Source organism: Sardina pilchardus, chromosome 17 (assembly GCF_963854185.1).
Source record: "Sardina pilchardus chromosome 17, fSarPil1.1, whole genome shotgun sequence".
NCBI classification, from domain to species: domain Eukaryota; kingdom Metazoa; phylum Chordata; class Actinopteri; order Clupeiformes; family Clupeidae; genus Sardina; species Sardina pilchardus.
Genome location: NC_085010.1, coordinates 21,794,494 through 21,811,301, shown reverse-complemented (window position 1 = coordinate 21,811,301; position 16,808 = coordinate 21,794,494). Strand labels below are relative to the sequence as shown.

At 39.8% G+C, this 16,808-nt stretch overlaps 1 protein-coding gene across 1 annotated transcript; it reads right to left on the bottom strand.

The window, feature by feature from the left end:
* Window positions 1–607: 607 nt before the first annotated feature.
* Window positions 608–11,745, bottom strand: LOC134062283 (chloride anion exchanger-like). The gene is made up of 20 exons (XM_062518250.1): window positions 11,618–11,745; window positions 11,194–11,333; window positions 9,474–9,584; window positions 8,590–8,744; window positions 8,030–8,194; window positions 6,781–6,933; window positions 6,437–6,519; window positions 6,203–6,350; window positions 5,878–5,991; window positions 5,089–5,166; window positions 4,821–4,916; window positions 4,021–4,127; window positions 3,431–3,500; window positions 3,198–3,290; window positions 2,466–2,561; window positions 2,097–2,324; window positions 1,509–1,563; window positions 1,190–1,335; window positions 920–1,006; window positions 608–823 (listed from the first exon to the last, which is right to left on the bottom strand). Exons 1-20 carry the CDS (start codon window positions 11,743–11,745, stop codon window positions 800–802), a joined length of 2,277 nt encoding a protein of 758 aa, XP_062374234.1. The 3' UTR covers window positions 608–799.
* Between the last annotated feature and the right edge of the window lie 5,063 nt (window positions 11,746–16,808).

Here is a 16,808-nt window from a genome sequence, read left to right as displayed (position 1 = left end):
ACTTGCACCACCACAGCTCCCTCACAATACATTGTTTCCCATTTCTGGTTATTAGTCTTCCCCTTATCTGTTACCCAGACAGTATTTCCTGGAAGACATTCCACAGAATGACTCCAAAGCAAGGCAGAAAATGATTGTGTGTCATTTAGTCATTTTGTATCTAACCATGCAGGTTCAAGGTCTACTTGTCCTTCTCTAAGACAAGTCAATAACACATTTTCTGGTGCTCCTAACACCCGGATCATATGGCTGCCATTTATTCCTGAGATTTTATTGAATTTGAATAGACATAGGAAGAGATGTGATAAACAAGTAAATGAACTGCATGGATTTAACATGCAAGCCAAGCAAGTGACATTAAGAAAAGGTACTGGTAGTAGGCTACTAGTAATAGAAGTAGTAAGACGTAGTAAAATGTAGTATGATTACAGTCAATTGTCATCTTGGTAAATACAAAAATACACATCACAAGATCTCCCCCAAAAGGCCTTTATAATATAAAATGTAAAATATTAAAGCTTCTCTAGAGAGGAATTTTACACATTTACAAAATGCAACATGTACATGCAGATTTTTTACAAAAGTCTCCTTAGAATTCTTTCCACATCCCCATCTGCATAACCTCAATGCAACCATTCAGCAGTATGAAATAATATAACAATATGACTCCTTTCAAATATGTGGCTTTGCAAAGATGTATCTACCACTCCTCTGTCTAAATGCCCTCTATCTCTTCTGCATCTCTTCTCAGGGCCGCGTGAAGTGACCGCTGGCTGCACTCAGGACGATCCCCTCGGCCTTAAAACTTGGTCTCTGGATTGTCCTGCAGGAAGAGGAGTTCATAGGAGGGGTTCAAAGGAGTTCATGACTGGTTTAAGGTAAGGTGGCTCGACTATAGGATCAAGGATCAAGTACAAACCTCTTTGTTGTGGCTTCCTCTCCGCTCACGGCTGCGCAAGCTACCTCTGCCGTTGCTTAGGTTGTCAAATGTGTGGTCCGTGGGCACCTGAAACATCACATTAATATATTAGAAAAAAGTGTGTGTGTGTGTGTGTGTGTGTGTGTGTGTGTGTGTGTGTGTGTGTGTGTGTGTGTGTGTGTGTGTGTGTGTGTGTGTGTGTGTGTGTGTGTGTGTGTGTGTGTGTGTGTGTGTGTGTGTGTATATATATCATGGCTTTTTGGTTTTTACCTTATCATGTACACTGTCAACTTTGGTCGTGTCAGGGTGTCTCTCTAGAATGTGAAGCATGGCGTCGTGCAAGGTCAAGTAGAACATGGATGTCTGGACCTCGTCGTCAAAAAACCCGATGCCATGCAATTTCTCATACACGTACACTGCAAGAAAAGGTCAGGAAACATTGAACAACCTCAATGGAGCAATAATTCACTGCAATGAAAGTGGTAATAAAAGTCTGATTGGGATGACTTCAGGACAACCGACAACAGAGTCCTTCGACTGTAATACTGACCTAATGTGACCCCCTCATTTGAGATAAATAGCTACTCACTGTCGCAAGCCACGATGTAGATGTTGACATCAACCCGAATAAACTCTCTCAGGGCCTGCAAGAGTTAATCAAGAAGTTAATAAAACTGTTGAAGATATCATTCCCATTAAAGAGACAGCACTGCGATAACTCCAGAGAGTACTGTAAAAGTACTGTAACAACTTTTACCCTAGACACCACTTTCATCTAAAATGAGCAAAAAGCAATGGGCAGCAGACAATGGATAAACTCGGGATTCAGAAAGTAAAAGTCCTACCACATGTCTGTGCCAACCATTCATTTAAACCAGCTGATTCGAATGAGCACAACTCTTCAGCTACTTTAGGTAGAGCAGCTAATTAGTGAGATCACCTGTGTTAAGTGCACAGGTAGAACCAATTCATGGGTTTCATCAGGTCCCTTTCCACAGGTGTATTAATCAAGCACCATGCAGTCTGCATTGATAATCAAGGTGCTTGATTGTATACACCTGTGGAAAGGGACCTGATGAAACCCATGAATACATGGTTGGATTTTTACTTTCTGAAGCAGACTTTTCCACCTCTGGCATTTTGTACTTGAACTCCTATATGGGAGGGAGAGACTTACGGCTTTGAGGCCTTTCATGGCAGACATGTCCAGGAAGGACACGGCGGCGAAATCCAGGACGAGACTGTGGATGGGCACCTGGGGTACAGAGATGTTGCCAGGGAGTTGGGAGTTCCAGTTGACCTGCACAGGCAGGTCAGAGTAATCAGAGGGCCGGTCCAGATCCTCCATGTTGCGTTCGTCACACGACTCATCAATAGGGGAGGACCCAATAGGCAGTAGTCCCTTCTGCAGAGTTGAACAGAAGCAAAAACAGTTTGAGTGCGTGAGAATTACTCCTTAAAAACGTCTACTATCAGTAGTAAAGTTTTATTACTGGGATTTTGTTGCCAGTCGGCTAATAGCAATCTAAGTCAAAGGCAAACGTACAGCTGTAACTTTGAGTTCTCCCTTCTTCAGAAGTTTCTTGATCGTCCGGAGGGCTTTGTTCCTCTTCCTCAAGATTCTCAAAGGGTTAAAACCAACCTGAACATACACGAGTTGTAGAAAAGTGTCATTAGCTGGTTCAAATGAGCAAAAGGATGACAAAACATGACACCACGATGATATCTACAGCAAACAAAACTAAACTTGGAGTCTTGTGCAATGTAACTGCTGTTTGCGTCCATGGGGATTTATGGTTCCTGTGTTGTCACACTTTCAGTGAAACATTAAAAATGTTGTGCAACTTCTTCAATCATAATCAGCTGTACATTCCAATGCAATAGAATCAGGTCAATGATGCAATTTTCCTATTCTGTGAAACTAATAAACCCTTCTGTTTGATTACAATGCATATAGATGCAATTTTCCAATACTGTAAAACACAATAAACTCCTCTGTAGGGATAGGCTATGTCAATAAAATATTGTTCACTACAAGTAGGGTAAGTAAGTAAGGTATTGTTTAATGAAAGAATACTTGAATACCTGAAGGATATATTTACAGAAGAGTGACATGACACGGTCATGAACGTGTCATAAATATAAATCCAAATGTTTATGGCGTAACGCTTCAGCCATGAACTTTCATTGTTTTTTTTGTCAGGTTTAGGTTTAGGTTTAGGGTTAGAGTTCATGAATCATGACAATGTCATGTGTTCATCGCAAAAATAATACTTACCGCTTCCACAAGCTTCCCTCTGAAGAACTCAATGTTGGCAAAGAATATGGGAGAGGGAATTCTAAAGATCTTCACTCCTTCTGGCTCATAAATCTGTGAGTGACAGAGGAACACTCATGTAGCAGCCTTCAGGATCATAACGTATACTTTATCATGTAGCACACCACACCAGCTGTGATTCTGGTACCTCAAACAGGTACAAGAAATAGTTGCCAGTGTCTCACTTCACTTACACTCGTGTAGTCCTTGCGGTCCCTGTAAATGTCAGTGCCCTTGATGTTGGCTAGGACACTGCAGCGCGGGCTGGAAAATAAATCCGGAAGTCACATCACATTTACATTCATGGTCACTGATAAAGAGGAATATGCGGTCCCTGGTCTTTGTCTGCATGTCATCTTTATAACACAATATCTGATTCATGCATTTAATCAGATGCACATGAATTAATTGTATGGCTACATTTCTGACTTAAGTTGTCCTTGAACTTGCTTATAGAATCCATAAGCATTAAAGGTTGTTTTATTTCAAATTTCCAATCAACTAGAGTCCTTCAAAGAAAGATTGTTGAGCTGGAGTGCTACCTGGAAATTGTAGTGCTAGATGGTGCTCTTTGGTCAAAGGCTTACTTAGTATCAAAAAAATGGAAAGATACCAAGGCACTCATCCTTTTCATATATTGAAATATTGAAATATTGAGTTGCTGTCTTAACATAATATGTCTACAACTAACAACTATGCTGAAATAACAATATAAGATATCTGTTTTGTCATTATAGTGACAAAGAATACATCTGCGCTGCTGGATCATGTACTGTACACTCACAACTGAGTCCTGAAGACGACGACGAGCAGCTCGATGCCCAGGCCGACGGCCAGCCCCAGGTCCAGCCCCAGCAGGATGGACGCTATGCACGTCCCCACCCACACCACCTGGAGGGGGAATGAGGACAACATGGAGGAGTGAGGGTGCGCTTGGTTATTCCACGTTTTTTGTCCAAAGTGACATATAAATACAAACAATACAATAATTCATTTAACAGTGAGGCTGGGTATTGAAATGGTCCGTTTGACTAAATGGCGCCCTCTTTGGCAACCCCAATTGAACTTCAATGGCTTTGCAATGTCTGACATCACAAGCAAGCAGTTTTGCTGAATCGCCCATTTTTTAGTGTCTATTTTTAAGTTCAAGATTGTCATATGAAGGAGGGCACAACCATGCCTCATGTTCATGATAGCTCTTTGTTTATGCACAACCTCTCATAATTCATGAAAACCGAGAAAAAAAATATTTCCATTCTATGTCACCTTTAAAAAGGTCAGATTACATTAGACTTCATTAAACAATGGAAAAAATGGAGAATAGCAAATAAACAATAATGTCCATTTCTTCAATCATATAATAATAATGACAATGGCATGGTAAGGCTACGTTAAGGAGAATAGCGATAATAATAACAGTGTCAATTCAACATCAACAGCCTAGTGAAACTATACTATACAAACCATAACCCATAAGAAGCACTTAATAAACTGAGTGCATGTTGAACAGATATGCCTTTAGACCACTCTTTTTCATTATCTATTTATTTATAGGGCACTTGACACCAGTGAGGAGACACTTACACAGTCCGGGCGATCTTTCTTCCAGAGGTAAGGCACCTCTCGAACCTGCATCAGCATTCCTTTCAGATTAATGATAACCACTGCTCCCAGAACAGACTAGACATACAGACACATACAACCAAAAGGTAAATACGATGATAACTGCACAAGTGTGAATGCATACATACTTTGCTGTCAGCATTTTGTGTTTCCAAGTGTCGAGTGTTTCCAAAAGCAGCGTGTAGTAATTTGAGTGAAAATAGCAAAAGTTTGATCGATCGATTTATACCTTCTGAAGAGGCTCGAGCAGAAACCCAATTGCCAACGTGACAATCATAACTATGATGGCTGAGAGCAGGCCAGCAATCTGTGGACACAAGTGAATAAGAGAACCAATGATCATCAATGGAACATTGACAAACCAATGATCATCAACGACCCAGTGATGATCAACATCGCTGAAATGTTAGAGAACTGGTAAACATCGCTGGAATGAATGCTACAGTAATAACCAGAGCCAATGGTTGTTTGCAGACCAGAGCCAAAGCAATAAAGTATAAACAGCCAGGACTGTGAACTTTGCTTGAACAATGGTTTTCTGTCACTGAACTCTCTTTGCCACTAGAGGTCAATATTTATATAGATGTACAGAAGGGCCTATGAGTAGTGTTGTTTTTGGCAGCCTGTTTTGGTTTTAGTTTTAGTCTAGTCTTTGTGTCAAGCTGTCATTTTAGTTTTTATCAGTTTTAGTCACGTTCATACTCTTTTAGTCTAGTCAAGTTTTAGTCGACTAAAAGTATGAGCATTTTAGTCTTATTTTCGTCTAGTTTTAGTTGACGAAAACTAATGACTTTTCACTAGTTCGCCCTTGGATTGCTGGAATCAAGTTGACATTGACAATAATTTCTATACTACATTCTATATTACAAAAGATAAATTGCTAGATAGATAGATAGATAGATAGATAGATACCTTATTGATCCCCAAGGGGAAATTCAAATCTACATCAAAATGCTAATGAACAGTTGAAGCGAAGGTCCGTGAGCAAAGTGTTACCATGGAGAATGTCAGGCCTTACCTGTGTTTTGCCACCTGTGCTCTCCTGCACTGCACTCCTGGAGAGGGCCGTGCTTGCCGCCAGCGATTTGAAAGCGCCCCCAAAGATGTTACTGAGCCCAAACGCAATGAGTTCCTTCAAGGGGCATACAAGGTTTTATGTCAAGGCTTTTACACATGAATGAAATATCATCATTCATTTTAGATATATAGCATATTTCTAAATATCTTTTATGCTCATTATGAATCACTGAAATCGTTGGATGATTGATTTTAACTTATGTCATTGAGGTTCCTCTGGGTGTTTTAAGTGTGTACTGTAAGTGCTCATTGGTTGTTTTGATCACCTGGTTTCCATCAATGAGGTAATCGTGTTTTACAGCATAGGTTTTGGCAACAGAGAAGGCCACAGCAAACCCCACAATGGCCATTGGGAACGCATCCATCACAGTCATCTGGAAGATTTTCAGGTTTGGAGCCATCGGCGCTTCAAACCTTCAAAACGTAACACACATAATCACACCAACAATCTGCTGCACTGGTATGCAAAACCAATCTGCACAAATTAAATTGTGACTTACCCGCTTGGTATTTTCCCCACAACTTCTACTCCAAACTTTTCCTGGAAGTTGACGGCATAAGAGATGCCACAAGCTATAACAGTCTGTGCAGAACAAATGGTGACCGTGTGACACACAGACAAAAGAAGACATTTAATCCATATAAGTCAATATCTTTGCCTTTAACTCAATTTCCCTTTTTTTTCCAAGAGAGGGAGAGTCCTCTCACAATCATGATCAGGACTCAGGGTGTGGGACCATCCCTATACAATTATGACCCTCCCTACAACAATTATTAACTGTAGTATTGATTGGTAGAACAGTAGGTTATATGCTGAGGTTGTTATAGGTTGTTTCTTTCTCACCATTATGACTTCTATAGGAATGGGCACAGGAAGCTTGGACTTGTATCTGTCGTTGAGGTCCTTCACGATGAACACCACCACCATGACCACAATGGCAGTGACTAGATCGCAGATGTTCGTTTTTTCGATTTGCACAAATATTTTCTCCAGAGTCTGCACCATGGGAGGAAAAGAAAAGAAGAATTTTCATTTTATTAGGAGGGATTTTCTTATTATCAGTGTCACTTCACTTTTCTATCAGTAGATCTGTAGCCTACTTGCTGGACTCCTGTCAATGAGTCGTCAGTTTCCAGAACGTTCTAGTCTCTCACACTAGACACTACCTTGTGCCGCAAAGAACAAACCAGGGTGTAGTATCAGATAACCGGAAAAAGGGCTTTATTCATTCATTCATTCTTTATTGTGAACCATGACTCATGATTTTAAGATCACTCTGGATCAAGTACCACCTGGAAAAGGACCATGTTCTTCCCTAAGTAAACAGTTGTCGATATGAACAAAGAAGCCTTCTCTCTGAAAGCTTGCAATACTGTACATATCAGGGTTGGTCCATAAAGATATGCACTGTCAAGGCAGTTTAAAAATCAATACACGTTAGTTATGACTTGCACGTGTTGAACTGTCTGCTTGGGAGATATGGATAGACCACTGACACTGTCTTCAGTGAGAAGTGTGTGAGAGTGTGATATGGAAAACCGCAGAGCAGTTCAAAAGTAGCCAGATCGAGGGAAAAGCAGCATACCAAGTAGCATATCCAGAAATCCGCTTGGATTGTTAGATTTGATGGTGTTAGTTTTTTTTATTATTATTATTCTTGCTCTTGCATGTTTCTCTGGTCTGATCTCTGACATCATCTGTTTTTAACACTGAGTCACCTCAACTATAGTGACACTGTCAGCTCCCTCTGTCAATGTAACACTCTGTGGGTTACATCTTTATTTATTTACGTGTTCAGTCATTTTGACAGGGTTATCATTAGCATACAGCTAACAAATAACAGGTTTGCGAAGAATTGAACACCTCCAACCAGAATATAAGCCGCATTGTGTATAAGCCGCAGGACAGTATTTTATGCAAGTTAAAAGAAACAAAATCATATAAACACCATATTAATTCCCTCCCTGTATTAACCTCATAGCGGAATAAATGTTGCATAATTAATGTATCAGCTGTGGCTAATAGTCGGGAAATTACGGGTAGTAGTCATGAATACCAAACACACACTGTCTGGGGGTCAAGCTGAACTCACGTATATGATGGAGAGCGGTCCACTTATTCCAGCCACCTCGAGGCCCAGTACGAACTTCAGCTGCGACACCAGGATGTGGACGGCAGCGGCCGTGGTGAAGCCGGACACCAGGGTGTCCGACAGGTAGATGACGATGAAGCCCACCTGAAAGACTCCCATGCCCAGCTATAGGGTAGACAGATGTACGTCATGACATAAACGTAAAATGTATCCAGTGCAGTTTCAGTGGCACACATGGCTTGCACCCCTCCCTCCCCAATATGATTTGTGTGGATTTGTTTACAAACTGGCAAAGATAATCTCTGAAGAGCTATATTGACTGATAAGATTACAAGATTTCATATAATATGCTAAATTGCACAATTGCTGTAAAGCAGTTCGTGATTCTCTTGGTCAGGGGAGAGCGAAGTGGCAAGTCTGGTTCTCCGTAGATGGGTAGGGTATGGCTGGGCCAATGTTTTGACTTGGCTGTGTTAAATGTGATCATCTTTTACAGTGTTCAAGCAAACCAAACAGCACATCTTCACAGCATTTGTGATAATGGACACAGCAGTTACTACCTGGAATATGCCCATGAGGAAGGTAACAGAAGCAGAAACCATGGCCCTCTGTTCCTCGACGGTCAGGCCCTCCAGGCCAGTGATGTTGGTGTTATTGTTCGGCACCAGCCTGGTGACCACAGATCCCACCATCAGACTCAACACCGGGAACGCACCTACAGTGCAAAGGGTGGCAGGTAAGGGTTAGGGTGGCCTTGGTCGGGGGCACAAATTGGTATTACACTTGTACAGTATACTGTAGCCTATATCAATTAGTCCTCTCTTATACTTCCTCCTATATAAAGTCACTCAATTCTGCACCTCATAATAATTGCTATGCACACTACAAGTCCAAATTCTTAACCATTAGAACACCATTATCCACTTAATGTATTACATCAGAATACAATGAAATGCAAAATAGTTCTCCTAATTAATCCAATAAGCCAGTGTAGCATTTGTTTATGCTTCTCATACATTCACATCATGAAACCAAACATGTCACATTTCGTGAACCATTTTGCATTACATTTGGAAAGACCTGAAGTCATGATTACTTTTATGGTAGTGGGATTGATCATGTCACATTTTGATGATCATGTCACATTTTGATGACAAATGCAGCAGAGAAGTGTTTTATGTGGAATGGAATTATGTATTGTCTGTGTGTTTTCTTATGTTATTTATCCATGTCATGTACTGTATGTCATGTCATGTCCACTGTCATCTATGTACATCAATATTGTATTTGTCATATTTGAACATAGACCCCAGGAAGAATAGCTGCTGCTTTGCAAAAGCTAATGGGGATCTAAATAAAATAAACAAACAAACAAACTTTAGATGTTCCACTCTGGATGTTTAGAGCTGCTGGTCACACCCGCAACCGGAAGGCTGCTGCTTACCCACAGAGATGTGTCTGGAGGTTCCCAGAAAGAAGTAAACGACAACAGGGAAGAAGGCTGCAAACAGGCCATACCAGGCAGGGATGGAGGCCAACAGGCTGTATGCCAAACCTGAGATCATCAGACAGAAAGTATCAGACAGTAAGTCAGTGACACATCCAGGTGAGTTCATTAGTGATATACCTGGACTTTTTTTTTCAGCCATTATCTAAAACTGTTAACAGTCCAGCAATAAGCACAACCCATTAAGATAGTTTATCACACATGGGCAAAACGAATGATTGCTGCAACATTGCTGATATGGTATTCCATAAGAATTGGTGAACAAGAATAATAGAATTAGCGATGCATTTGCTACATAATAGCATAAACTATGCTGGTATGACTTTCTATGAAGGTAACTGTTATAATCAGTTGTGCACTATGAACTGTTGCTTTAATACTTTTCAAGTATGAGTTGAATGGATGGATAGTGGTGTTTATTTATCTCTTTCATAGTGGTTTTGACAAATTTCTCTAACTTATATCTGTTGTGGACAGCGAGATAGCTATGCCAAGCTGTCATCCCATATCTAATCAGACTTTCCAGTGTTGCATTAATAGGTCCATGACCTTGCCATTTACCCAAACAGCCTGAGTCTCCTGAGGACGCAGTATCTGACCTAATTTGGAGCATAGATAGTCCACATGCACATTCCATTTTAACAGGTTATCCATGCAAATACCCAGGTAGTTATAAGAAGACACCTGTTCAATTTCACGGTCACTGAGAGCGCATGAAACGGTATTTTGCTCTCGGGTCAAATATAATCTGTTTTTATTTTATTCAATTTAAGGTGAGATGATGCATTGAAGGCATTTAGGTAAATTGAAGGGCAGTGACCAACTTCCAGTAAGCTAACTAATGGCATCATCAGAGAATTGTATGATGTGATTTTTTTTGGCTGAATTTGGCTTATACAGTACTGCTATAGACGTTTGTACTCTTGAATTATATTAAGCACAGACATGCTGTCACATTAATGATTATAACGTTTAATTGCATCTTGTGAAGTTGTTATAATGCATCAGCATAGTGCCAAGGATGTGTAGTTAAGATGTCTCCAAGGTTACAGGTATAATGAATTATATAAAATTACATGAGATGTTTCGTCCATATTAATGATATAACCTGGTTTATAACGATTAGTTTCAATGCATTAAAGCAACAGTTCATAAATAACACAATAACAATATCGCTATAGAGTCTCATGCTTGTTTGTAAACAATTATAATTGTTATTATAATGACTTATGATGGCTTATAACCGTAATCTTCAAAGAAAACGTTACAATTATGCTTAGTCCAAAATGCTGTGTCATTCTTATCACGCTAATGTGTTTGACAATCAGATAATCTTCACACTCCATTAATATCAGCTGCATTTGGTTTATGAACCGAACACTCTGTTCAGCTCCTCCTGTCGATGCTGGCAGTGCCAATGTGTGTTAATTACTTTCTGGTTGCGTCAATAGTTTCTCAATTTTGGCTGATGAATAGGTGAACACAAAATTCAAAGAAATGCAATGACGAACAACATCTGAGGTTGAAAGGTTGAAACATCTGAGGACCAATATCTTCTCGGAAGTGAAGTGTATTCTTAGAAGTGTTTCTTGACCTTGAAACACTTGTGTGTCTTCTAGGAAGTGTGACGATGATTAATGGTGGGTTTGTTAATTACCTTGGAGCACCGCCACTAGTCCAGTGCTGACCCCGGAGACGATGTCATTCAGCAGCCACTCCTTCACCTGGTAGATTCTCACCCAGGAAATGATGGGCAGCAGAGACAGGGCTGCATTCTTAGCACGTTTGGAGTCACAACTGGATTTAGAAAAATGGCCCAGATATCCATGTGAATGCCACATATGCTAGGCTCTTGTTAGAGAGTGTACATCTTCAATGGAGAGTACATTATCTCTGAGAGTACATTATCTATCTCCCAATAACAAATCTCAAATGACAATTTATTTTATTTTTCCTGTTACTATGTACAGTAAGTCACAATGCTAGGCAATACACATTCAAATTGGCAAATTACTAATAAGCAAGTTTGCAAAAATAGCTGAATTGATGTCAAGCATCTCAATTGAGTGTGTTGAACTTACGTGAAGTACTGTTTGAAGTGGTCCAGCAGGGTCTTCCGCGTCCTTGTGGTCTTCTTGTGCTCCTGGTCGAAAGCATCCTCCGAATACAGCGGTCTCGAGACCACATAGTGCTTACCTGTCGGCTGCATCCTCACCTCTCTTGCCGATCCTCACCAGGTCCCTCTACAGGTCTCCGTCGCTCTGTGATCCATCAATTACACCAGCACACAACAAGATTACAATTAAGCCTTTGATCATTTCTCTCTCTCTTTTTTTTGCCCTCCCTGCTCTTACGAAGACGGGGAGGCTGTGTTTTGATGGCCAAGCACAACAAAGTTGCCATGATGTGCCAGTAGGCAAGTTAACCACATTAAGTCAGGTCTGGATCCAATCTCCATCCGACAGCTGGACTGACACCAGGCCCACGTCCTTCAGTCCTGCGTCTGAATAAAGATATCGTGAGGACTGTGACTGCAAGGCACACTTAGTGATTTGGATATGTGGGCCAGGCACACCATATTAAGCCCCTTGTTAACTGAATGCCCACTGACTGCACTGTTAGTGGATTAGGTCAATATGGAAGGGGACGGGCACAGCAGCTGAATGGCCCCCAGAGAGTAGTGCTCACATGCAGGAGTTTTATCAACGCTGCACTCGGATATACAGGCAGCCACAGCACATACAGAGTAGGTGTGATGCCCACCAAAATTAGATGCAATCTATTGACACGGCAGTGATACCAAATTATTTGTGTGTGTGTGTTTGTGTGTGTTTGTGTGTGTGTGTTTGTGTGTGTGTGTGTCTGTGTGTGTGTGTGTGTGTGTGTGTGTGTGAGAGAGAGAGAGAGTGAGTGTGTGAAAGAGAGAGAAAGAGAAAGAAAGAAAGAGTAAAGAGACACAAACTAACTAAGCAAATACTTTTTACCAAAAATAGTCAGTTAAACCTCAGATTCACATTTCTGTCAATTAACTGATATTTAACTTTATTTTTGTCAATTAACTTCAACCAATTTTCCAGTTTTTAGATTGTTTGTTGTCCTCACTGTTCTTATTGAGTTCCAACTATTGTTTTCTGACTGACCCCTAACAAAACATTATTCAGCCCGTTGTATCCGTTGTAAAAGGTAAAGGTTCAGTTTTAACCGTCTTCCTAGTACAGCTGTGTGTTGTTTGTTTAGCATGTGTAACACAACTCCAGTAGCAATCACAGTTTTATATTTTTGACAAAATGCAGGTTTGCCACATTATTCAGTTACTTGTATCAATTGAATTCTTACTAGTCTTACCTATTATCCCCTGTAAGTATTTCCAAAGCTGGTCGCTCTGTCTTGCAAACGTATCTGGCTGTTTGACTCCCCGTTTCACTTTTCACAACTGAGGAAAGATTATCTGGCTCTGTGATTTTTTCCATCCATAAATCCCTCCAGGGTACTTATCACATCGATAATCATTAACAGTGATTATGATGCCCCTTTCTTCGTACGCCATGCCTTTCCTTATCCTTGACCATTGTTCGTATTGATAAACACACGGGTCCACACCACCCACAGAAATGTACTGTTATGACTTCACATGTCAATCATACGTTTAAGCATCTCATGAGGTCATCTGAAAGGGTCATCATGGCCATAGACACTACCATCACCTGTGCCTCACTGCGTCTCACTGTCTGGGTGTGAATTAGTAAGTGTCACAAGGTATATTATTGTCCGCAATTGTAGTATATACATGCATAAATGGCTGTGTCAACAGCTATAAAGTTGAGATGATTGTTATGTTATGACTGTAATTGTCACAAGGTATATTATAATCCACAAATACAGTATAGTTTATACATGCATACATGGCTGTGTCAACAGCTATAAAGTTGAGATGACTGTTATGTTATGTTATGTTATGACTGTTTAATTTAATGCAAATGTTTAATGTTGGCAAACACCCGTGCAGAGCAAAAATGATTCCCCTCTATGTCTCTGAGCCAGGGTGAAAATGTATCAACATAGTTCACACTTTCCTGATATTTAGATGCTTAATAATGATCATTTTGACTTCACGGTTCATATTTACATATTACAGACATTATAACATTTCTGCAAAATGTATAATTTTATTTATATATGCTAATTCTTTCTAAATAGAGAATTAGCATATATAATATATTAGCAAATATATTCCGAAAGTGCACTAATGCTACCTCTCAGTGTGGTGCATATCTCCCTGGATAAATGGATGATATTTCGATAAATGACATTTCGCTAGACCCAGAAGTGAACAGGTCAGTCATCTTCAGACAAGTCTTTTATCAAGGGCTGGAGGTGTGATGGGCACAGGGCCACCATAATAAAACAGGATTGTTCCGGCCTCTCCCAGTCTCATCAGCACTAGTGGATGTTGGTCAACAGTAGATGTTGTAAAAACACGCGGCGGGATTCATACTTTATAAGTGCCCCCGTTAAGACTGGTTTACACAGGAGAAGGAGGATGCGTTTTGCTTTTACGGTCAACGTCCAAACTGGACATTCTCTGTCTAGGAACATCCTCAGTACCAGTGAACATTCCCATCGCTGTCCCATTAAGTCAAGTCATTGCCAAACCGGTGGAATTTTCCTATAGGGTTTATAAGCTAGGCCTCATCCTGCCTTGAGCTGCTATTTTTAGCACCACCTGAATGTACTGTACGTGTCGATGAATGCATGACAGTTCAAACACATTATTCATGGCCTGACCCAGACAAAAACAAGCACGGACAGCAGTTATCAACAGAGATGACACTTTCAACCTGGGTCAGTGACCTCTGATAAACACGGAAATGTGCTAGATTGAGTGGAATGAGTTCAATAGAATTCTGCAAATGTCTATACATTCTGTACTGCACATTATGTATTTCTGGTATCTACCATATAATCTATTTTGATGGACAAGCTGGAAATGAAAAAAAGAAAAAAGCCATGTAGACGTCTTTATAAATTCTTCTTGTGTCTACCATGCCTCCAATCTCACCACATTCTGCATGTATCACAAATAAGTTGCACCTTACAGATATGGTAGAACCAACAAACTGTAATGCAAAATAGAAATAATATTGTATCAACTATACACTGCCGCTGCTGTTTTTTTTTACCTTGGCCTGTATCGATCTAACATTATTGTAGTAGTAATAACATCTCTTTGATGTCAGTAACTTTGTGATAATGTGTGTGATTAATGGGCAGATAAAGTTTGAAGTGTCGCCCTCTCCTCCTGCTCACGATCAAGGCCAACCAGTTTCCACTCGACACTAAACACTTTTCCACTCATTAAAGAATAAAACAACTTCGAGGAACAACCACAGGATAAGAGCTGTCGTTCCAAGTAACACACACACACACACACACAATTATACCCAACATTTGTGAAATAATGCATAGGAAAAATACTGTAAACATTATGAACCATACTATAGGCCTACGTGTAACATATATTTAGATTTTGGTTAAAGTGCATGTCTAATATCGTAGATACAATCTACATACAGAAAAATATCTTAATTGTCTTAATCTACTGTATGTAGAAGAATGCCTGTTCAATTGTCACTTTGGAACTTTAGTTATTTATATTATTAACATATCATATGTTAAATAATGTGTCATGACATTTATTTGAAGTGCTGTACAGTATGATGTGATTACAAACTGCTTCATTGCAATAATGTTAATAGGTCTGTTTACTGTATTGGACATGATTTGTTTGCATTCTGTGATATTTTGGGATTACATCATGTCATGTACATTATATCTTTATTTTTGAAAAAAAATCTGATGCCTGTATGATTACTTCATACACTACATATAACTATAATTGTAATAGTTAATGTACAGTAGCTTTTAAATACATAGGCTACAGTATATACAGTAGCCTACATACTGTTCATCAATATGTGAACTGGGATGAAAAGAGTTCCCAGCCTTGAGTGGGGCATGCAAATTAGTAGAAATGGAATGGATTACTAGCCTACACAGACTAAAACAGACTTTACACTTGAACCATATATATTTACTACTGGGATGATTAAGATAAGCAATTAAGGCTATGCAACAGATAAGCTGATATGGCATCATACTGAACGTGCGGCTTTACCTGGTGGTAATATCAATTTCAACTCTTGATACTCCTCCAACACCTGTTAAGGCAATGATAACACCGAGATCTGACAAGTTCAGATCGTTATCAAATTAGAGTTGCTCACCTGTGTTTGTTTATAAATTGTTGCCAGCACTGAAGAACACTATGACCCCATATCAGTATTAATGGATTATCTATCAGGTAGATCCAAGGACACAATATAGCAGAATAGTTGTGAATTTTTCATCTCTTACACCTGATTTTTTTCTTCCCCTTCATTTAAGCAACACTAAAGCACTTTGCCTATATGTTTTTCCAGTAAATAATGATGTCCACAGACAAGATAGAGTATGTTGCTTGATTTTACAAAAGTATGTATTGAGATATTGAAGCAAGTCAAATTTGTAGTTTTTTTATGTCTCATTCCATCGAACTACAGATCCGCTACTGATCCATCAAACTTTTTGTGCAGTTATAGCCGATATGAGGGCCACGAAGTGAATGCAGGAGTGCCACCCTGTTACGAGTTAATGAGCCACTGAAATTATTTTGGAAACATTATTTTGAAGTACAAAAAAAGATTTAGTGTAGCTTTAAATATATTTTAAAATATGAACTTGAACTTACCTGAGCCCTTGAGTAATAACAGAACCACAAAGGTGCACTGAACTTGTAAGCCTATACTGTCCAAGACCTGCGTGCATATTATTATGTGAGGTTGTGTGTGTGTGTGTGTGTGTGTATGTGTGCATTTATGAGGCCAGTGTGTATGTGTGTGTGTGTGTCTAAGTGAGTGTGTAAGTGAGAGATAAATTGTGTGTGTTTAGCCACATTCTCTATGACTGGAAGTGTTGAGAACTGAGTCAACAGCACGACTCCAGGTAATCAACACAGGAATGTCATTTGGGAGGAAACAAGCCCTTTATTGTGCTGTAGGACCCATATCAGCCATTACAAACAACATGGGACATACAGTATGAGCACAGGAAACAGTGCAACACTCCTGACATGAGAACAGCCTACTAGGCAGGTTACATTTACGGATAGTGACTAGGGGAGTATCTGAGGATTAATGACTGTTATCTTGGTGACATTGAGTGTGTGTATGTGTA